This window comes from Lampetra planeri, chromosome 12, assembly GCF_965212315.1.
Source record: "Lampetra planeri chromosome 12, kcLamPlan1.2.h2, whole genome shotgun sequence".
Taxonomy (NCBI): Eukaryota; Metazoa; Chordata; class Hyperoartia; order Petromyzontiformes; family Petromyzontidae; genus Lampetra; species Lampetra planeri.
Genome location: NC_136118.1, coordinates 13,939,450 through 13,963,463, shown reverse-complemented (window position 1 = coordinate 13,963,463; position 24,014 = coordinate 13,939,450). Strand labels below are relative to the sequence as shown.

Below are 24,014 nucleotides of genomic sequence, written 5' to 3'. Positions count from 1 at the left end.
CTCTCATCATCATCATCACGGTGGCTAGGAGATGTTAACTACCTCGCCTGGTATGCAGGAGGTCGTGGGTTCTATCCCGAGCCTGACACCTGCTTGCTGTATATTTGGAGTTTGCGTGTTCTCCCCGTGGTCGCGTGGATTTTTCTCCGGGTCCTCCGGTTTATTCCCTCCACATTTAGAATCAACGTGCGTTTAGAGTATTTGTCTTCTATCATAACAACAATAATAATTTATAAACTATTTTAGTTTAGAATTGACCACCCCGACCGATATTTAATCTCCGGTCCTTCCCATCGTGACCCGGGGCTGTAACCACGGCCACCACCACCCCACTCTGACACCGCAAGGAGACGGCACAACATTCATACGAAGCAAACGCTGCTGCAAAGTGCCGCGTATAGTTAGTGGGGAATCTCAGATTCAACTCTCCATACAAGAGTTCAAAGTTCTAAGTCATCCAATCGCCAAGAAAATGCAAGACCCAGACTGTGTGCGTCTATTATGCACACACAGGCGTGTAGACTATTGTGTTCCACATCAGACAACATATACATGCACCCTCAATGACATTTCTTCCTCGTCATATTAAGGAAGAGGATTGACTAATTATGGTATGTTTGCAAAGTCAAAATGTCCGCACGTTCAAAGCAGACTAGCTATGGCAACATCACGCGCTATGCGCATAGACACTCACAATTCCAACTGGGCGTTTAAGTCAAAGATACGGGAGCCTCACTTACCCGTTCGCTTGACTCGCATCGTAACCCCAAGGATATTCAGTCGCCAACCCATTTTACGAGTGCTCTCTAGTGGTCGAATGTGGCGTTGTCGTTCCTGTGTTGTGAGCGCTGTTGGAGCCCATTGTGAATATTTGTGAACAATTCTTTTGCGAAACAATTCTCATTTCTTTTCACCGATTCTGTTCTCTGAAGCAGGAAGATGTCCTCAAAAGTGGCTGTATTTCACACACACACACTAGTGATGTTCTTTATAAAGCAGCGACTTGGAATGAACACATGGGTGCCTTGAACGTACTCCTGTATAACTGTAAAACATATGATTCCTTTGTGTTGTTATCAACATCAACGTTGGTTGTCCTGTAGAATTAATAATGATTTGGTGATACTCTGTTGGCTGTGGTGCACAAGCGAAATGAAACGAACAAAACTCAACAAAGTTGTGAACAACACCGTGGCCTTACAAAGAAAATATATATACGACGGGAGTCGTTTAGGATAATGGCACATCTTCACGGCACGTGATGAGAGAGCCCAGGGAGACGGAGTGGATAATACGAGTCAGAGTCGGCACTTTACACCATGGGGCCTAATGAGATTTATTTTATATTTTATGATTAAGTTTTTTTATTTGCATTTGAAGTGAACTAATATTAGCTATTGGGTATCAGATAAGCCCTTAAATAATACATTAGTATTGCTAAATAAAATAAAAACAACTGCTTTGTATTTCGATTTAAAGCTTTCGTGACTGCAGGGATTCATCTTCTTGGTTCTTTCGGTAAAGTCACGTAGAAGGGAAATAATAAAATAATAAAAATAAAACATAATAAAATACAATTCTCACGACGTTTCGGCCACAACGCAAGCAGCCGTCCTCAGGTGAAGAACAGGTCTGTCGGGAAGACAGCGTCTGAATGAACACAATCAAACTCGCTAGTCCATGGAGAAAAGAATTGCGATGTTCACCACTTGGTTAGCGCACCGTCTGTGTACGTGTAGATTGCAGTGCATGCAACCAAGCGGCATTTCCTCTCCACAAAAGAACACAACAATTAAATTAACGAGAGCTACGAATCAGGCTTAAACCCGTCGTGACATTGCCATGCTATTCGTTGCCATTTCATGAATTGTTAATACGCAGCAGCCGCAGCCGGCGCGGCTCCACCCGGCACTGCGGCGAGAGCGGCGCGAGGCCACGTCACGTTGCGCAGTGCGGAGACCTTCACTCGCTGCGCAAACTTCTACGGGGGAAATGCGCCAAAGCCGTCCTCGCGGTGATGCCGGAGTGCTGCAAAAATCACTCCGAGTTATCATTCTACGGGGACATCGCCACCCCCTGCCTCCCTCCCTCACCCCACCTGCACCCCGCCCCCACCCTTACCCATCCCCGGAGCCGCGGCCCCCTCCTACCGGCACCGCCGCGACGCTTGGCCCCGTGAGATGATGCCCGGTGGGGGTTGTGGTGCCAAGCTGCTGCAAGCGACCTGTCGGACCCTCATTCGGCACCCTGCATTGTGATGGCCGGGTGTCATAGAGGGCTGCTTAGCACCGAGCGTATCCACGAACAAACCCCTGCGCTCCCCAGCTATGAACACGAAAACCCCCGCGTCGTCTCTCCTGTCTGTTAAGACTGCACCCGTGCCTTGTGTGTGTACAGCAGCGATGGATTCCTGATATTAAAAGTGCAGAGTGCTTTGCGTCCGTCCGCACACTGGCTCCAGCTGTCACGAATATATGTTGCTGTCTTTTCTTGGATTTTCTGTTTGCACATAGTCACTTTAAGATGTTTTCTTCTTCATGTTTTAGTTTTGTGTTTGTTGCGGTTGCACCCGATTCAAGCTTACAACAGGGCTATACCAAATAAATGAACTTGAAATTAACTTGAACGAACACAGCCATCTGCATTGTCAAGATAAACTAAATCGACCCCCATTTGTTGATGCTGGGGTCAGATCGCGAGAAAACAAGACCAACGTGTACCTCCACCATCCTTCACCATACTCCAACCGACACAGTCGAATGAATCGTGTTGTCACGTGAACACACGCGCTCATGTGTATTGCTTCAGAACACCGGCGTGATGGTGAGCGATCCGCAACATTTAACTGTTAGGAACCTCATTGCCTATTCGGCTGTGTTGTGTGGTGGAGGGTATACGACATACGTTGGTGTTGCATTTACACGATCTGACCCATAACAAGACTATGGATCATGACAGTGGTCGCAGAAGGCTACATGTTAAACACTCAACCCCAGATATTAGCCCAGACACTCGCCGCTACGAACGAACACAACCACCCTGCATCTCTATCCTCACACTAACAAAACGCTCTGAGCACGACACCCTGCACATCGACTCTCACTGACGACACAGCACTCCGCATTCCCACCAACTCCCCGCTGTTGCAAGCAAGCAAACCGATATCGTCCCGAACACAGCGGTGACTCCCAGCCACGAATAGCGCCGCGTCACGCACCGCCACCACTGTCGCAGGCTCTCACCGTCTCCCGGCTGATGCTTAGCACAGCGCCGACGCATCGCCTACAACCCCCACTGCATCCCACTCGTCATCGTCATCATCCCAGTGCCCCTCGGCACGGCAGTGACCGTGGCGTCCGAGCTGCTGTGAATCCAGCACCCCGCTCCGCGTAAAACACCACTGCCTCCCAGCGACAAAGCCAGCACCCTGCACTCTCAGCCCGCCCCGGATGAGTGTGTGTCAGGCCGCTGGAAGCAAGTGCTGTGAGCGAGCACCTCGCAAGGCCGGCACGGGCCCACGAGCTGGATGGGTGGCCAACAGCCCGCCCGGCCGCCTTTGTCTCCTTCGAGGCGATGTTTACACCTCGGTGGACACCGAGCCCCGGGATAGAGAAATCCACTCCAATTTAGACCGAACGCAGCTCCACCCCAATTCAATGTCAGTGCACGATACACAGCGGCTCCCCCCCCCCCCCGTCTCCCCCTTCCATCTCCCCGTCTCCTCCACCCACCCGCCTTCTACTCCCCAACGCGTAACGCGCGGCTCCTTCGGGCACCCCCCCCCCCCCCAGATGTCCGTTCCGCTGCATTGGCGCCACCTACCTCGCCCGCCCGCACGCCGCCCTCGTATCCGCTCATCCCTGGGCTGGGAGCCAAGGGGGAGAGAGGGGGGGGGACAAGTGGGGGTGGCTGGGTGGGTGGGTGAAGAGAAACGCACAGACGCACACATGTACACACACAAACGTACACGCACACACACATTGACACACGCGTGCGCACGCAACCTCTGCCGGAATCGATGGCGCAGGCGCGCTGAGACGCTCTGCGTCTGGATAAAAAGGCGACCGGGCGAGTGTGTGTGAGACAGAGAGTGCCACAGCCCCGCCACGACTCAACAACAACGCCGCAGCTCGAGAGCACGAGGGCGACTCCGACCACGAGAGACATTGTCACAGACGCCGCGTTCAGCAGCAGCAGCAGCCCCCCCGTTCCAAGGGGCAGACGTCGCACCAACCTCCCGCCATGTACGCGAACGAGCGCCGCTCCGTGAGCTCCCTGCGCTCCCAGCAGCCGTCGCGCCGCGTCTCCCCCGCGTCCGTGCGCTTCGCCGCGACGCCCTCCTCCTACTCGTACCCGGGGCTCGGCGCCGTGAGCCTCTCCTACGCCTCGGCGCCCCACTCCGCCTCCTCCTCCTCCTACTACCAGTCGTCCGGACTCGCGTTCGCCGAAGCCTTTGACTTCGCGCAGGCGAACTCGCTCAACACCGAGATGCTGGCGCTGCGCTCGCAGGAGCACGAGGACCTCAAGGGGCTGAACGACCGCTTCGCGGGCTTCATCGAGAAGGTGCACTCCCTGGAGCAGCAGAACCGCCTGCTCGAGACCGAGCTGCTGGCGCTGCGCAAGTTCGAGTCGGGCGGTGCCGGCGGCGGAGGGCAGCAGCGGCTGCGGGAGCTCTACGAGCGCGAGCTGCGTGAGCTGCGCGCCCAGGCGGACGAGGAGCAGGCGGAGAAGGCGCGCATGGAAGCGGCTCGGGACCAGCTCCGCGGCGTCCTGGAGCGCACCGAGGCGAAGCTGGAGGAGGAGGCGCGGGCGAGGGAGCGCGCCGAGGAGGAGGCGCTCCGGGCGCGCGAGGACGCGGAGAGAGCGGCGCTCGCGAACGCCGAGTTGGACCGCAGGTGCCGACACCCCGTGCACTCACTCTCTCGCTCACTCTCTGTCGCACACTCTCACACTCTCACTCACTCTCTCTCTCTCTCGCACTCTCTCTCACACTCTCACACTCACACTCTCTCACACTCTCACTCTCTCGCGCGCTCTCGCTGTCACTCACTCGTTCGCACGGGGCCGTGTGCGCACTCCGGTGAGCGGGCGCATGAGGAGTGGACGGTCGGTGGGTCATGGAGAGGGTGCGCCGAGCTACCGCGGTGGGTGGTCATCGTCGACGCGTGTCCCCTTGCTCGCACGAGCCGCTGACGGCGACTCTCGTCTCTGGTGCTGTTCGGAGGCCCCGAGCCAGTTGTGGAAACTCCACATTCTTATGGAGGAAATGGGACGATGGAATCGGTCGATCCCTCACCACGATTCGAACTTGTAACCCTCCAATGGTTAAGCAAGTGCTCTGCCAAAGGGTTTTCATCATACTGATGAAGTTATATTACGATAATACCATAATATGATCACAAAAGCAGAGTTATTTTATTATTATACTATTAGTAGTTTTTCACGCGTGAAACATCGCATCTGTTCTCCCCGTGGTCGCGTGGATTTTTCTCCGGGTCTTCCGGTTTTTCCCTCACTCCGAATCATCATCACGCGTTTAGAGTATTTGCCTGCTATACATTTCCACGCGACGATCAGCCACTTCGTCGAGCTATCCTTTGTGGCCAGGTCGCTACAGCGCTCAGTGGGCATTGACTAGTAAAATAAAATAACAAAATAAATCTCTTTATAGTTTTCGTAGTTTAGTTAATTTCCCGCAAACCGAACATTGCTCTCTCCGCCAGTGGCGCTCCGTCTCACCGCGGCCCCACGTGGAGTCACCCAGTCTCTCTCCCCCGCGACCCCGTGGCAGGATCGCGTCTCTGCTGGACGAGATCGCTTTCCTGAAGCGCCTGCACGACATGGAGATCTCGGAGCTGCTGCCCCAGATCCGCTCCGTCACCGCCGTGGTGGAGATGGCGGCGGAGGCGTCGCGTCCGGACCTGTCCGTGGCCCTGCACGACATCCGCTCGCAGTACGAGAAGCTGGCGGCCAAGAACATGCAGGTGGCCGAGGACTGGTACCGCACCAAGTTCCAGGTTGGTTGCTCTGTCGCCCTCCGTCTCTCTCTCGATCTCTCTCTCGTCAACCCCCCCTCCCCCCCCCCCGTGTTGCACATAAACAAACGCGAGGTGACGTCGTTCGTCCACTCCTAATGTCTCCTAGGTTCGTCATCGGTGACAAAGTGCATTCTGAGTGATCAGGTTACACATTTTTGGCCGTGCATCCTCTGCTAAGCAAAGAGATATTTCGACCTTTTTGTTTGTTATCATCCCCCATGATAACACGCGCGTCTCTGGGCTCGCAAAGTCGGTGGTGCGGTGCGACGCAGGCATCTCCCGCGTGGCCGGCATCGTGTGGACGGTGACGAGGCACGGACTGTGACCCCCGCGACCCCCCAGGTGGTGACGGAGAGCGCGGCCCGCAGCACGGAGACCGTGCGCTCCATCCGCGAGGAGAGCTCCGAGTACAAGAGGCTCATCCAGTCGAGGCAGTCGGAGATCGAGGGCCTCAAGAACATCAACGAGTCGCTGCTCAAGCAGATCCAGGACCTGGACGAGAAGCACGGCGACGATCTCGCCAAGCAGCAGGTGGGGTGGGTGGGCGAGTGAGCGGGTGGGTGGGCGAGTGAGCGGGTGGGCGGGCGGGTGAGCGGGTGGGCGGGCGGGTGAGCGGGTGGGCGGGCGGGTGAGCGGGTGGGCGGGCGGGTGAGCGGGTGAGCGGGCGGGTGAGCGGGCGGGCGGGCGGGCGAGTGAGCGGGTGGGTGAATGGGTGGATGACGTAGCGAGCAGGTGAGTGGTTGAGTGAATGAGTGCTCGGGTGGGTGAGCGAGTGAGCAAGCGAGTGGGTGAGGTAATTTAGTGAGTTTGGTAGGTTGTTAATCGATGCGAGGAAGAGTGATGCGGTCAATGGGTGTGTGATTGACTGAATTGATGCTTACGAGGGACTGAGTGACCGAGCAACTGTGTGCTTGGGCATCAACGACGTGAGTGTGAGAATGAGTGAGTACGCGAGCGAGCGAGCGATCAAGCGAGTACATGGGTAAGGCAATGATTGAGTGCACAGGTTACACGAGTGAATCAGGGAGGCCGATGAGAGAAATGATTGGCGAAATGATGAGCAGGTGAATGGGCGGGCGAGCGAGTAATGATTGAGCTTTGCTGTGTAACGATCCAATTGCCTGGGGATTCTGAATTAATTCTCATCCCATTAACTTAACTACTGGTATTTAAGTATTGTGTGATCTAGTCAGTGCTATTGTTGTGTAACTGAAAAGCATTGGAAGGTTGTAAGATCAAATTATCTATTTAGTCAAATATTACTTGGGGGTTGATATAATAACCACTTTTTGGGTCATTAAAAGGGGTTGTCATATGGAAAGAGCGGCTGAGTGAACGAGACGATCAATGGAGTGAAATGTGAGAAATTAACGTGAAATATCCACTCCTGGATGAAGGTCACCAGCAGAGATGAACGCTGATTCATGACGCCTTCAAGCAGTGAGACGTTTGACTTCCACTGCAGTCAATTCGGTCTAGGGACGCGAGCGGGAAGTCTTCTCGCAGTGAGAAGTCTCCTTGCTCAAGAACAAATAGGTGGTGCTCACCCGAGTTGGCAGCCCTGACCTAGTGCTGGAAATTCCACATTCCAATGGCACGGGCTGCTCTTATATTAAGCATAAATATGCAAAGCTGCTGTCAGCACACGTCAATGCTTTCTTACTGTAAGCACTGGCACTCGACCATTCTCCTGCCGGCGCACGCAGGAGCGGATCCATGAGTTGGAGGACCACATCCGTGACGCCAAAAAGGAGATGGCGCGCTACCTCAAGGAGTACCAGGACCTGCTCAATGTCAAAATGGCGCTCGACATCGAGATCGCCGCTTACAGGTAGGAGCGTGCAGGTGGGAGCGGCCGTCTCTGCCACGAATCGTGGATGGCCAGGGGGGGACCGGGGTCGGGTTGGCTGGACACGCGTTTGTCCCGCATCGGCTCCGATCGGAGCCAGTGCTTGGGCAGGGTTTGTAGAATGAGTGCTTCATCGGGGGGGGGGGGGGGGGAAGTGTGATCGGGATCAGTGCCGGATTTTCCTATGAGCAAAAGTAGCTACTGTACTACATATGTAGTAGCTACTACATATGTACATACTACATATACTACATATGTAGTAGCTACTACATATGTACATACTACATATACTACATATGTAGTAGCTACTACATATGTAGTAGCTACTACATATGTACATACTACATATGCTACATATGTAGTAGCTACTACATTTATGCTACATATGTAGTAGCTACTACATATACTACGGAGCCTCCTCCGGGAATGTTTGTGACTTTGCGAGAGGCACCGCAGAAGGGTCCGTCCGGTGGGTGGCGGCGTCGACGAAGGCGCAACTCTCGCGTCGTCTTCTCGGCCACGAGAGGGCGCGCAGGTTGCTCGCGTGAACGTCCACGATTTGAGCCGAGAGAATTCCTGCACCCTTCTCGTCTCGCGGCTCCGAACTCTTTCGAGACAGCATTGTGGTGTGGGGGGAGGGGAGGGGCTACTCGGTGTAATTGCGCAGCGACACCTTCGTCGTCATCCTTCGGTCATCAGTCCATCAGGATTGAGACGCGGGTGTACGGCAGCGAGCGCGAACACTGTCGCAAGAGGTCGCAACGCTTGGGGCCAACGGTCATTCGCTGACGACACGTGACGAATGAACGAGCGCAGAGCCTGCGAGACGCTTCCCCTTTAACCTGTTTTCTTTTCAACCGCAAACACCATCCGCAGGAAACTCCTGGAGGGTGAAGAGATCCGGTACAGCTACTCGCAGACTCCGCTCTTCATCTGACGCGCCGTGGGGCGAACGCGCGTCACGCTGGACCCGCCGCAGACACCCGGACCCACAACTCTGCCTGTCATCGAGACATCCCTCTGCCCACCGGCCCGACTCTGCCTTACCAGTGCTGTGAACAGCAGCGTGCGCATGTGTGGCACTTATACAGACATCAGCTAGCTTAGCAGTGCGATTCTGACCACTTATTGTTACTGGACTGGAAACGAAATAAAATCTAATCAATCATGGAAACAAAAACCACGTGAACTCTTCGTGCTCATTTGTTTGTATAGCATCGTGGAGTTGTTTGATCCTCTTTTTGTTTACTCTTCCCCTTCTCTTCAAGCAATCCGATGACACTCGTGCCGTGGATCTGTCGAACCTCGATTCCACCTCCGCCCGCGTGATTGGCCAGGGCTGTAGAGGGGGGAGGGAGGGGAGGGGAGGGGGAGGGGAGAGGTCGTTTGCCCCCTGGGCCTCAGATCAAAGAGGAGCTCAGAAGGTGCCGAGAGGAATCATCGGCGATGGACTCCTTCGATGTCGCTCTGCCCCCCGCAGCATTCACTCAGCCAATGAGGGCGACGCACGCCGAGTCAACCCAGACCACGACCCCCCGCGATTATCACGATTCCTCGTCGCGATTGCATTAAACAAAAACAACGCATGGATTATTTTAGTTTTTGTTGAGCCAGGTGAGAACTCACGAGCCAGGATAGATTATCAGGCTCCACCGAACAGAAAGCTCACAGCAGAATGCAGAAAGAGGGCATCACTAAGATCACGGAGGTCCCTGGAGTTCCTTCTCTGAGAGTGACCCCCCCCCCCTTCCTTGGATTGGGAGTGCAGCAGCTTCTCCAACCTGGTCTCCCACGACTCCCACGTGGGAGTCCAGGAGATTGCAGTCATTGCCCTCGTGAGTACATTACGTCATACCTACTGGTGTTATAAACACAACGCATGCAACAATAACATGCACAACAGTGCAACAGGCGTATCGCCCTTAGCTGGCGACATACAAAGTTTGCTCATGAAGTGAATGTTGGTTAGACGATCACTCCCACGTTCAAATCTCAGTCACGGTTCAGCCCCCAAAATGTTCCACACTTGGAACAACTTTTATCAACGTGAGAAACATAATTTAAAAATAAAGTTACAAAACACCAATTGTGACGCCACACACGAATAAGCACAAACAGTGCCTGCAGGTGCCTGTCCACGGCGTCTGCAATCAATTAGCGCCGCCGCCCCCACCACCCACCCACCCACCATACCCGCCACCCACCCCACCCACCCCACCCACCCCACCCACTCACCCCCACCACCCACCCACCCCACCCGCACCACCCACCCACCCACCATACCCGCCACCAACCCCACCCCACCCACTCACCCCCACCCCACCCGCACCACCCACCCACCATACCCACCACCCCCACCACCCACCCACCCCACCAACCCCCACCCACCCCACCTACACCACTCACCCACCCCACCAACCCCCACCCACCCCACCTACCCCACTCACCCACCCACCCCACCCACTCACCCACCCACCCACTCACCCACCCACACAGCCACCGACCCACCGCACCCACCCACCCCACCCACCCCACCCACCCACACAGCCACCGACCCACCGCACCCACCCACCCCACTCACCCAGCCACCCCACCCACTCACCCACCCACCCACAACACCCACCCACCCATTGCAGTGCCACCACCGGACCTCCCCCACACGACGGAACACGCGCGCACGCAGCACAGCGCAGCTGGTAAATAAACAGCAGGTAAACAAACACAGCTGGTAAACAAACACAGCTGGTCAACAAACACAGCTGGTAAACAAACAGCAGGTAAACAAACAGCAGGTAAACAAACACAGCTGGTAAACAAACAGCAGGTAAACAAACACAGCTGGTCAACAAACACAGCTGGTAAACAAACAGCAGGTAAACAAACAGCAGGTAAACAAACACAGCTGGTAAACAAACAGCTGGTCAACAAACACAGCTGGTAAACAAACACAGCTGGTAAACAAACAGCTGGTCAACAAACAGCTGATAAACAAACACAGCTGGTAAACAAACACAGCTGGTAAACAAACATCTGGTGCACAAACAGCTGGTAAACAAACACAGCTGGTCAACAAACACAGCTGGCGGGCCCGCGGTGCGCCCCCTACTGCCACGGAACGCATTTGATCGATGGGTCTCCGCTCGTTACGCGAACATTTGCTCGTTTTGCGAACAATTGGAGTCTAAACTCAAATTGCTCGCCGTAGCGAATTCTCGTAGAAAGAATGCTCGTTAAAAACGAGGCAAGCCTGTGCTGTTAAATAAAAACAATACGATTAAGGGCTGGAATATCACCTCCACCTTTATACCGTTATTCGCTATGGGAAAATAACTCCCGGTTAACGCGAGTTCGCTTTTCGCGGCAATTTTCGGGAACGCATCCCCCACGTTAAGTGGGGACTTGCTGTATAACGACCCCCTTTTAGCGCTGATTCGGTCAGCACTCACGTCTCCGGGAACGCATCTAGAGCGCTAAGCGAGGTCTTGCCTGCACTCCGTGTTGAGTATGTAATCAAAACATCATCCCCATATCCGCGATGAACACGTATTAGTATCGCTTTCAATAAAAAACAATCAAAAAATTATTGTAAAAACGATTTGAAGGGGGGGGGGGGGTGATGGTTCCAGCAGCTTGGTTTAATGAGGACAGCAACAATCAGTGCAGGAAGATAATACGAACAATATAATATATAATAATACAAATGTTGATTGAAACTCTACGTCAAATAGTTACAAAAAGTAACGAGAACGCGTTACTTTGACAATTAAAAATATGTGATCACATTCACATCACATTGTAAAAGTCCCAGGCAGGCCTGTCCCTGGTGCCTCAAACCCTCTGAAAACATCCTGGACCCCGGCCCGGGAACGCGGAGTGAGCAACGTCGCCCAGCACTCGCTCGAGCAAGGGGACAAACACGACAGAGGTCCCCGACTTCTAACCCCCTTGAAAGTAACCGAGTAGCCAGGGGGTGGGTGACCCACTCTTCGAGAGCAACCCTCTCCGACACCGATCAGCGGCTGCTCATCTGCTGGAGAACTCAAAAGGGGGGGGGGGGGGCTCAACCCGGCCCAGCATCTGGAGGCGAGCGAGGGAGCGGAGTCTCATCACGAGAGGGAGCTGCTGCCGCTGCTGCTGGTCACCAGGCTCCCGGGTTTCCGCATGCCCCGTCCCAGCCCGCTCCTAAACGCCCTCTTGAGGACCGAGCCAGCCCGCTCCTCCTCCTCATCTCGCGCGGTGGCGCTCGCCGCCCCCGCTGCTGCTGCCCGCACCGCCGCGCGACTCCCCTCGCGCAGACGCCCCGGGGGCCGTGGCCTCAGCCCCCCGGGCGCCAGCTCCGAGCTGTGGCCGCGGGGCTCGCGGTGTCTGGCCGCCCCGAGGAGGCGCTCCATCCCGTCGAGCGGCAGAGCCGCGCCTCCGTGCGGACGGTGCTGCTCGGCTCCTCGGGCTGCGTTGGGGCGGCACGCGAGCGGCAGTCGGACTCCAGGCGCGGCTGCGAGACACCGCCGCTTCTGCTGCGAATTTGACACGCGCGGGACAATGTTGTGCTGGATGCTGTTTGCGGGCAAGCCCGCGGTGCCTTCGCTGCAACAGAGACGGTGACCGCATGGCGCGCGCTTTCACACGCGCTTCTGCGGCCGTCTGGAACGCTGCTCCGTTCAATATCAAGAAGCCATCGCCGCTACTGCACTTTTAAATGTCGATTTAAAATGCATTTCTTTAGAACTGTGTTTAGTTTGTTGATCCTGCCCCGCACCTCCGATTAGCGCGGTTGGCTACATACAAGCCCATCGCCAGACATGTGACCGAGAGCTTAAGATTCTTAGAATAATTTTTAAGTCACTGGCAATAGCATTTACAATCAGCATAATGATAAATAAGTACAAATTAAGATGATACAATCGCAGCGGTATGAAGAAAAACAAAATGATCACTCCTTTTGTCTAAAAATACTGGCACATCAAAATGCACAGTTGGCTAATTATTTAAATTAGTCACTTTGTGGAAGTGAGAGAGATAGGGCAGACAGATGGGTTTACAGAGACTGCTCTTTAAAATGTTAAAACGCGGCGCCTTAAAATCTATGGTAAATTTTAAACGTGCTAATAATGCCGACTTTGAGTAACACAAACATGTCGAAAGAATTAAAAGTGTATGCTTAGACTCGTTTGCAGACAAAAATGTTAATTTAGCCATATCGATCTAAGACACACAACTGCACCATCGGTGAACAGATAGCATAAAATCTGTTTGGTTCGTTGAGTGCCCGTAACATTAAACCGTTCTAAATCACTCTACCCTCAAATGTGCTATTAGAATCTCGTCGTGAGGTGAAGAAAAGTCAACAGAGCCTCGCATCGTATCAGCCATATCCATGGAAGTTGCTGCCACAGAACTACTTCTAGAGTCACTTCAATGGACTTCACCAACACCAGACAGCGCTCATGCTGTGTAGACGGTGTTCTATGAAAGTGAATCATCGTACGAAGTACGCGTTAATGTTATCCTTCAGAGATAGTTTCAAGTTTATTTTGTGAGAATTCAGGAGAAGTATTATTTGGAAGAGTGAGCTGGGTCACCAAACGTGACAAAAACGAAAATTGCAGCATTGACGGAAAGCGATCGGAAAACAAAAACGTAGCGCACCAGTAGCACACGAGGAATTGAAGATAGTCGGTAGATAAATCAGCGTTAAATAAAAACTCAATAGTACATTACATGCGGCGCACAATTGGCTCGGGCAGATCACTCCCAGATTGATCACAGTGGACAACGAGGCTACAGCGGCATTCAACATGGATAGGCCGATGATATTTCTCATCATATGCGTCAACAGCTAAATATATGTTGACAACAAAAGCAAATTTGGTATAAACTAAATTAGACCATAGTTCAAATTTAAATGAGGTCGGTTTTTTTGGTGCAGTCATGGGTGACCAGGATGAGATCATAAACCTGCTGCACCTGAACATCTGAGCAAGCCAGGGTGACCGCGACCTGCGATCGAACGTCAGAATGTGAGCAGCGCTCGGTCACGTTGATTGTGGCCCTCCCATGGCGCACTGCCGCCACGCCAGCCGTATGCCCCGGTGGCCACGGTCAATCACCTCCACTTCCCTCCCGAGATGTGCTCACCTGGGCTGCGCCGTTGCCCGCCTCGCCCGCTGTCCAAGCCAGTGCTCCGATGCAGGCACAAAGGACCACGTGTTTGACCAATGCGTAGCTGCAGCGACACGGACACAATTCACTGCTTTACAACAAAATTGATGAAGGGTGTCCGCCAATAATGTCTACATTGAACGAGTGTTCATACTGTATGTGTGTTTTGAGTGTCCTTGTTATGTGTGCTTTGTGTATACATGTACTGTTATGTGTTTGGTGTGTGAACGATGGTATAATGCCAGCCTCCATTATGTGCCCACGAACAGCACTTGCTCCAACAGTTACGGCTATCGGGGGGATCTTTATCTTTTTTATAATCCCAAGAAACATGGGATATTGGGTCAAGGTTGGCCCAACGTTGCATATTTACTGGGATGATCCTAACTACATGCATTGATTTCTGGCCATGGTTAACACCAGAGGCAAGTGGATTTTGAACCCTATCTTTGTTCATCCCCAAGTCCCCGATATGGCGTGTGAACATTGATTAGTGCCCAGTGTGGTGTGTATGTATTCGTGTTGAACTTTGTTCGCACCGTACGTAGCCAACCGTGCTAATCGGAGGCGCATGAACATTGGTACTGGGGAGATGAAGTCAGCCAGGAGTGGTCCATCCTACGCTCTCGTTTGCCATGGCAGCATTAAGAGGCGCTCGCTAACAGCTCTTGTACCTCTGGTCTATATCCCGAAAGAGAGAATCGTTGTTTTGGATGTGCATTTTTTTTTATATATATGTGTTTTTCATGAAGTTAACTTATATTAATTTATAATGTATATTTTACACGCAACTGTTATTCTCACAGATACATTATGGCAGTGCCGCCAGGCCATATTAGTGTGTATACCATGAAAGTATATACAGCATGTGATTTAAAAAGGTACGAGGATTTCGGATTTTAACATTTTAAAGGGCAATTTCAGATTATTTACGCTATGTTATTTGCTCACGAGTCCACACGCTAACGATATTGACGTCACCCCATGCCGCTATTATTACAACTTTGCGTTATCATTGAGTGCTCGACAAACCTCCTGATTACACTGGTCAACAAAAAAAAGCATTTTTTTCTGGCCTGGACTTTTGCAGCTGTTTTAGACTAATTTCAGGGTGCTGATTCCAAATCTGATCTCAGATTTGCTCTATCACATCTCATTTTTATGCTATCGGCATACCCCATTTTCATTGATTTTACCCGAAATTAACTCTGTCACTTATGATTGCAAGTTGTTGCGAGTCAGTGACTGCTTTAGTGTTAAAATATGGTGCTGTATTTTTAGGATAGTGTGTTTATAATAAAATTTTATCTAGATATCCACATTTATTTAATATTTTTCATCTGCAGTTTTTATTGAAAATACAATATTTGACATCTCAAAAACCTGATGTGATAGACAAAAACTGATGCCAAATTTGCAATCAGCACCCCAAAATTACCTTAAACCCGTTGGAATACCTTATAATAGAAAAAGTGTGTTGACCAGTGTTATAGCTTCATTTTATTTACTTTAGTTTCATATACGTGTGCCTCACATGTGAGTTCTCAGATGTGCCTGCCTCAGCAATGCAGGGAAGTTAAGTTGCCTTTCTTGAAATGGTGATTGGACCCAGCAATGCATTGGTCCTTGTAGACTCACTTAAACAAATCTTCCCTTCGTACAATGTGCCAGCAACATTTTGTAATTTTACTTTTAATATCAATTAGTTTATTTAGTCGTAATGTTTTATGAGTACTGAAGGTTTTTTTTGTATTACCCAACGAATATTGTTGGTAATTATTCATATGCTAATTAAAAACGGGTCAGAAAACTTTTAAACAAAATTCTTATCAGGCTTCATGGTATTAAGTGTCGTCTCCAACTATTATTAAAGTACACTCAATCTCTTTTATATTTATATATTTGCGCTACGTAGGACCATTGCCCAAAATGTCTCCTGTTATATATATTGTTTTCCATCAGAGTCACAGTGTTATTGAATTTGTTGAATGTTTTTTGTTAGTTACTGCTGGGAAGCGTGTGAACTGGGCGTCATGGTTGCGTCAATTCCGCTTTTAGGATCAATCCGATGCAAACTTTTGTTTCGTATCATCCGTAATCTCGCATCACGGCCTTATTTCGAAAATCCACAGCGCATTCTTCGTAATAATACACAGCTGTATAGCGCCTTCCTAATAACACAGACATCCTGACACCACAAGTGTTCAATTGAATGGCACTCACCTCTCCATGTGTCCCGTTATGAGAGCCGTGATGAGCTTCGGGCACCGCCGCCTCGCGCTCTGACCACCGTCGCGATCGTCTCGAGGGCGACGAGCGACATCGTTCAGCCCTGGCGTCACCCAGCAGAGCAGTGCCTCTGCTAGCCACGTCCGTTCACGCACTTACCCGGCACCGTGCGATGGAGCGAATGCATTCGGACTCAAGGAAGTTGAGCACACGCGTGTGTCTATATATATATGTCAAGCGAGAACAATGGCTAACAGAACGGCACGAGGGTTCGTATCTGAAAGAAAAGGAAAAACAACTCAAGATCGTCGTATAGGGGCGAGGAGCGATGGACGTGAAACAATGGCACGTGTGTGTGTGTGTGTGCATTGATGACAAATGCATTCAGCACGGGGACAGGTGGGGCCTGATGTGGGTAATAGAAAACAGCGCGGCGGCAATACATCTCGGCAGAGTACCAGTATCATCATCCTCATCATCATCATCATCCACGACAACATCTCATGTGCATGGCCACTGACATCTTGACAGAGTCAATACGGTTGCTACATTCAGATGCGCCACGCTGCTTGATCTGCAAAAATACACGGGAATGTGGAATGTCCCAACCACCGACTCAGGGCTGCCAATGGAGATGTGCATTGCCCCCCCCCTCCCCCTCGTGAATGGCTGAGCGAAGGGTTAGATGAACATTCGAGTGATGATGGGCGCTTGTGAATGGGGAGTCTGCAGTGCAGGTCTGCTGTGCCGCAAGCCCAGTGACTATCTGGGCAGGTAACTTGTGTAATACCTTAAATATGCATCGTGTGCTGCCGTCACGTGTCTCAAAGGCCCCTGGGGACAGGGGGCAAGGATGGCACGCGATGCAGAGAACATCATCAGCCATGAGCTATGCACTGCTGGATGAAGGCCTCCTGAAGGTGGTGCCATCTCTCACTTGTATCAGGACGCTACAATCCACGCAGATCGTTCTACAGGAGCAGATGTCACCGCATGACCTCTGCGACGGTGGACGTGACCTCGGCAGTGTCCCCTCCTTTTTGGGTTTAATTTATCCCCCTGCGAGGAAAAACTGCCCACGAATCACTGCGCACTGACCACCAAGACACGCACACGCACACACCATCAGCCGTTCATGGAATAACATTTATTGCAAAAGCCATGAAATTAATATTTTGCGAGGAGGCACCGTGTCTCAAAAAAGGCACAGCATGAACACACAAGGCCATGATTACAAAGTCTGGTAACAATATGCACACCGCCTGTATCAGTTTGCAACGTGCAGTTTTCTGGAGAGAGAAAAAAAAACCGAACCCCACGGATGTAGTATCACAACATGTCGCAACTTCCATCCACAGTGTGAAGATTCCAAGGGAATGACTCTCGATGCCCAACACTATTTTTGGAGCAACCCTAGCCACGTGAATTAGCAGCCTTGGAGTAAAATACCGACCTGTGTGTTTAAAGTCAACGTTTGGGTAAAAAGAAAGGAATGGTTTTAGATCATATATATACACACATATCTATCTGTACATCATGATTACAGACGTTAGGATGACACGTGGACAAAGACACTCTTTGTAAACAGCCTGAGACAGAAGATGTGCTTGTGGAGAAGACCCAGGGGGTACAGAGCAAGTGGTGTTCGTGCTTTGGACATCAGTAGACGCACGTAAATCGTTGATTGAATTCATATTGACGTATTGACGTGACCTTCATCCGAGCCAGCATGTTCACCTTGCACAAGGCGCCACGTTGCATAGTCGTGGCACGGGGTGATGATAACAGAACAGTCGTCATAGTGCAAGGTAGTAACAACAAAAAGGCATAGAGGTGAGAACTGTGAATTCGTCATGCACCAGTGTCAATAATGCTCACCGTTACAGCACTGCCATGCAAGGGGTCACACAGCCATACTCGTCTCCGGAACGACCGCTTGCTATAAAGGAATTATCTGCAAATTGCATTTCACCCGGGGGGTGAGGCGGATACTTATTTGGCAAAAGAACAGGAAAACAATTATTGTTGTTGCTGCCCGGCACAGCGGCAGACAGCCAAGAGCAAGGAACAACGTGTACACGTGCATTGCTTGCCTGGTGTATGTTGGCACAGAGTAATACTAACGGGACAATGGAAGCAAGTCGGCAAGGCGTAGATACCGCTGATCTGCACCATCGCTACACGGCAGTCTTCGCTGCACGCTGGCTTCCGTGCAACACAATGGTGGGTCCCAGTGGAAGTCACGAGGAAACACTTCGATGGATGAAATGGTCGCGGTTTGTGAAATACATCGCTTTTGACGAATGCAGCATCGCAGTGGGCTGCAAAACCGTGATAATTTAGATATTTTTCGCGTACAACCACACACTGATCTGACCGTTACATCAAGATTTGAGGCGATAAAGATGCAAGTCTTATTCCAAGCCTTATTTACCAAGCACCCCTTGTTCTACCAAGCGCTGTTATAGAACAAATCACTTGCAAGGCGATGCAGCCCGATGGCACCGCACTCGGCACCTTCAGGATGCAGGTTCATCCCGGGTCACCCGTCGAGTCAGCCCACCATCCTGCATTGGGCGTTAATAATACTAATTATTATGATTATGATTACATGTTTACCGCTTTGCAATGAAGTTGGGATCGCAAGGGAATGTGAGCATCTCGCCATTATCTCACCTTTTAAAAACAAGACGGTGGCTTATACAAAGATACACAATTAGCCAATAAAAACCGTTTATACCTCAATGTATAACTGCTGCAAACGTAATTAGCCCGAAGGCTGATACTGTAAGGTATAGGTTCAGACAACCGGATTAAAGAATACCTTAATATGTAGTCTTAGGCATGCGCTCCTGACTTGCTTTAAACAGAGGATTGTGATGTATACACCTTTAGGATGTAGAACTTTGTGCCCGAAGCGAAGGAGATTCACAAAGTGTCAACTGCTCGGCTGTTGCACAAAGTGTCACATATCATCAACAAAGGCACTGAGTGCGGGGAGCAGGCCCGCTTTCTACAAACCGAGTCCAGAACCGAACAGTTCACACATTTGCCATTGGAGAAATAAAAAAGCATTTCTTGGCACAATTTTGTGCCAAAGCAAACATGACAGTGCTTGGGGAAACAATAGCAACACATTTTTGTTCAAAAATCCATTCCTCAGGATCCGTCAGCAGAACTGCTTTCAGGATTGTCCAGTTAAGGTGTGTGAGCAATGCTTCATGTAGCAGACACACTGACACGCATGGCTAATCACACTGACACACATGTAGCCGACACACGCGCATGGAGACTATTCAGACTAACACGCATCTCGCCGACAATCTGACACGCGTGAAGAATAATCATCACACGAACACACGTGTCGCCGAAACACTGACAACGCAGGAAGACTGTTTACTGCAAGAGAAGCATTGGCCTTCGGGTTGGGTTTTGAAAACCACCACTTTTAAAAACGGAAGGTTCGTTAGGGCTCATCAAAGAACATGAAAGCCCCGTGATGAACTGGAATGGGTCATTTCTACCTCGTTTAAGTCTCTAGCTACTGTGTGGTAAGGTTCGACAATTGCATGTTGAGATCGAGATACCGCACTGACATACATGACGGTGATACGGCTATGGACTGTGGTTCCCTGGAACTCAAATGTGCAGAATTTTCTGGATCCAACTCGTGGCTGGGACTCAACACGTGGTGAAACGTGGAACTCAATGGGTCGGTTTTCCCATCTTGACAAAATGGTACACAATGGCATTGCCCTAGAGTATTAAACGGAGACGCCAGCCCAGCTCGTGTCCAAAATTAGGTGGAAAAAGTGACAAACACGGATATGGGGCCTCTAGCTCGGTGTCTGGACGTGGAGATCTTTTTGTTTAAGTCTATAAGTGAAATAAATGCGTTGAACAGGTTAAGTCATTTGGGAACTGGGCAGCCAAATCTCCTTGCCGTGAGACTCGTGGCTGCGTGGTGAGTGCATGGATTGGCAATCACCTGTCACCCGGTGTACCGTATTGGGGAGCGGTAGTGTTGTGGTTAGCGCACTGCACTGCTACGAACCCGGTGACCCAAGTTCGATTCCCGCTCACGGTGAACATCGGCAATTAACATTTCAGCCGGTCCTGGGCCTCCCCCAGGTTGCTTCAACATTAAATGAGTACCTGGTGCGGTGTGTAACCATTAGCATTGGGAAGACAAAGGTGGTCAGGCCTGATGTTGTCCACCGACCCCCTCGCTAACAGCACTTGCCCCAGCAGTCTGTTAGAGGCTACGCGGGGGATCTTTGTCTTTGTGCGCGTGCACACATTCGTGCGGTTCTCAAGATGCGCAAGGCGGCGATAGTGCCGCGCGAGGATCTTCAGCTTTGTACGAATCGTCACTGGACACACAATGCACCACCGCGGGGCCCCCTTGGACGGTGGCTTTTAAGGAGACGGCATTTAAGTGTGAAGTACACAGATGCAGAGCCGAGGCTCTCGAGTAGTGAGGGTGCAGCTGCGGCTGTGACTCATTGACGTGCGCAGAAGGAAATGGTGCGGGCGCAATCGCGTTCGAGTGAATTGAACCTCGAGGGGGCTGAGCGCCCCGTCTTGCTGGGTGTCAACAATGAGAACACTCCGTTTAGACACGTGGCAGGGCTCTCGACACCAACATCCATAGTAGAGGTGTTCTTGGGTTAGATCGCGTGTATATAAATGTGTCGTGAAACCTGTCACCACCCGACATGGCGGCTAAGGGTTGTCACGTAAACAGAACGTGCCAATTCGTTGCTCGAACAGCACACCGCTTGTGTGTTGGAGAGTACTCAGTGACGAATTGGCACGTTCTGTTTACGTGACAACCCTTACTAATCGGCTGTGTCGGGTGGTGGCGGGTTTAACGACACATTTATATTTACGCGATCTAACCCAACAAAAACCTCTATTGTGGATGAGAACACCGATTGGGTAATGAGTGCAGGCTGCGGGGTTGTTGGAAAGATGTTCAAAAACACGATGATGGTGCAGATGTTCATATCACCAAAGGCTTACGTCAAAGTACAAAGTGCGAGAGTGTCTCTGCTCAAATGAACCTCCGATTAGCACGGTGGGCTACGGATGATGCGAAAGAAGTTCGCCATACACACAATGCCTGGAACACATTCCCATTATTGTCTCTGGAGTGGTAGAACATCCTCATTGCTAAGCAGTGAAACGTTCTCTGTACAAGACGAAGAGAATGTATTTTCCACATGGTACCGATGTTATTGACCAGTGCTACGCGCCGCCCGTGGGTGACCACGGCGTGGCATGGTGGAGTCTTCCTAAGAACATGCAACGGATATCCTGACCCCTGGCTGAGGAATGTGGAAGTTCTACCACTTGACCCAGGGTGGCCCTCAGAGATAAACACTGCCCAGCGATGATTTGAGAATAAAAACACAAATTGTGTTGGTCTGAAACCTAGCCTTCCGAAGCTACACGTTCAGTGTTTTTAAAGATCAGTAGTTTGTTTGAATTGTGTTCATAGAAGTATGCAAATCCACGAATGGATTTTAGGATATTTAGTTTTATATGTTCATTGTTCACTCCTGTTGGTTTAAATGCCTCGTGCGGACACACACACACAAACATGCATGCGCGCTATACCTTGCCATCCGTCCACCTTGTAAGTTCCTTACAAGAAAATCAAAAGATATCCATCAAGCCCGGTTGCTTTGTACACTATGTCACATCTAACTTGGACTTTTTGCAATGCAGTCTCAAAGCTGTCCGCCATCGGGGAGGCGCTGTACAAAAGCCGCACACCTCGGTGGGCCTGGAGGGTGCAGGCCTCACGCGGGGTGCTTTCAGAGGCCCGCTTATCATGCGCGCATCACACCTCCGGAAAAATATTATCGGGACTGCCCGAAGATAATTCCTTGAAGTTGGGAGCCCAGATCGGAGCCGATCAATCCGCGTGAGAGTGGAAGGGCTGCGCTTACTCTCACTCCGCCACAACCGCATGCTGATATTACTCTGGGCAAGTGCTGCCCGATGTGACACCGTGCAAGCATGCCCCCTGGAAAAAGAGAATTGGAGGCATTTGTGGCAGACAGAGAGCACAATAAGTCATCCCCTGGTTGAGTCATCAGAGAGGAATTCATTTGTATGGGAGTTAGTGATGCACTGACTCTGCCCCTGCGAGGGATAGGGGTCATTAAGAGGTGGGTGGGATGGTGTGAAGCACTCGGAGATGGTGCAGATGTGTTCGGATGAATGACAGAGGAAATTGTGTTGTGTAAACATCGGTGTTATTATGATGGTCCAATGTTTGAAGATACTTTCAAATCCTATGCACGTGAGAATGAGTCAATGGAAATGTCAAGTCTACCAAGTGAAATTGAGCGGCGTTAGTGTTTAGACGTGCATTTGCAGTAAGAGTTATGTCTATGCTGCTGCTGGACTGCAAAAAATCAAGAGAAAATCACCCTTTTAGTGCGCGTGTATCTGGAGTAGCAGGACAGAGTAAGCACCGTAAACATTCAGACAAGAACATGACAGGAAATCATTTTGGACACCAAGACAGGGATGTGATTAAGTGGGAGTGGGAGCACAGGTGCAGGGTAGGGGGGGGACGACGGGACGGGCTACAAAGACGGGCATTGTTGGAGTGACGCAGAGAAGTCAGAAACCCAAGGGAAGGTTGTGGGAGACTCACGGTGGACTCGAGAGGCGTTGACTATATACCAGTTGAGAGAACTGGATGAAGGAAGGAAGCCGTGAAGAGGTGGAATAAGCGATAATAACTTCTTGATCTTGAGCCACAAAGAATGTTTTAGTAACGCCTATCCCACAAACAGAAGACGCTTTTCATAATTATTATTACTACATATCAAGGAACGTGTGATTTTAAAAAATATATTTTTTTTTTCTCAAATTCAGGCACAAACATCAGCAACAGGTGGTCTATACTCATGCAAGTATCGCCACGTGGTCTTTAATACATTACGTTCGCTTTACAGCAAAGAGCACACGTGTTGCCAGTGTCCCAGAACATTACTTGAATTGAACCGGAGACCCATTGCATACCGGGCTCATTGGTGAGCTCGCTGGCGACACGAGGCTGCGAGGCCTTCTAAGCCAACCAAAGTTTTGTTCCCTTTGGGGGACTCTTCAATGTCGCGAGCAGCGAGCACTCCTATTGAGCGACCACAACAAATGACTGCTGCCGCCACCCATTAATTCACGACAGCGCCACGTGCATTATTACATCATCCGATTGGGTTGGTGGTTTTGTTAAAGCGTTTAAATCTTGGATAAAGGGGTCAACTCGGCTCATATTTTTTTTCCCAGGAACATGAACATCACTTTGCATAATTCAAGGTCAAAAAAAGATCCTCCTGTGGCGTGATCAGGCCACGCCGCCTTTCGCCCCACCCAAAAGGAATGTGGAAGTTTGAGTGCCACGCTCAGGGACACCGACCGAGATGAGCATTGCCCAACGCTCGTTCGAGACAGCTTTTTTTTCTCCTTGACTTGCGCTGATTGAAAAGTGTTAAGGGCCCAGGGACGGTCCGCGAATGGCAGCCCCCGATCGCGTGAGCTGGTGCAGCGGACGTCCCTAGAGCTGTGGCACGTGTCCCCTGGAGCCCTTTGGAGGGGGTGGAGGTGGAGTCCCCTTGCTGTGCTCCACTTTGACTGGCAGCGGCGGTGGTGGCTGGGTTAGAGACAAGAGTGACGAGTTATTTCGAGACGAGTGCAGAACCCTTTTGTGAAAACGCGTT

At 51.0% G+C, this 24,014-nt stretch overlaps 2 protein-coding genes across 3 annotated transcripts in view; one reads left to right on the top strand and one right to left on the bottom strand.

The window, feature by feature from the left end:
* The first annotated feature begins 4,086 nt into the window (after positions 1–4,086).
* LOC144721731 (neurofilament light polypeptide-like) lies at positions 4,087–9,067 on the top strand. Its single transcript, XM_078599609.1, has 5 exons — positions 4,087–4,895; positions 5,792–6,017; positions 6,381–6,569; positions 7,745–7,869; positions 8,764–9,067. The coding sequence occupies exons 1-5, from the start codon at positions 4,243–4,245 to the stop codon at positions 8,822–8,824; spliced, it is 1,254 nt and encodes a 417-aa protein (XP_078455735.1). The 5' UTR covers positions 4,087–4,242; the 3' UTR covers positions 8,825–9,067.
* Positions 9,068–17,402: 8,335 nt separating this feature from the next.
* The window catches only part of LOC144721730 (dedicator of cytokinesis protein 1-like), a 311,613-nt gene continuing 305,001 nt past the window's right edge, over positions 17,403–24,014 (bottom strand). For both annotated transcript variants that reach the window (XM_078599607.1, XM_078599608.1), the window contains exon 52: positions 17,403–23,947. In XM_078599607.1, the coding sequence (XP_078455733.1) occupies positions 23,852–23,947 (96 nt within the window). In that variant the 3' untranslated portion in view covers positions 17,403–23,851. The remainder of the gene's footprint in view (positions 23,948–24,014) is intronic.

Coding starts and splice junctions, on each gene's coding strand:
- LOC144721731 (XM_078599609.1), top strand. CDS start 4,243: ATGTACGCGAACGAGCGCCGCTCCGTGAGCTCCCTGCGCTCCCAGCAG. Junction 4,896..5,791: donor AACGCCGAGTTGGACCGCAG/GTGCCGACACCC, acceptor ACCCCGTGGCAG/GATCGCGTCTCTGCTGGACG. Junction 6,018..6,380: donor GGTACCGCACCAAGTTCCAG/GTTGGTTGCTCT, acceptor GCGACCCCCCAG/GTGGTGACGGAGAGCGCGGC.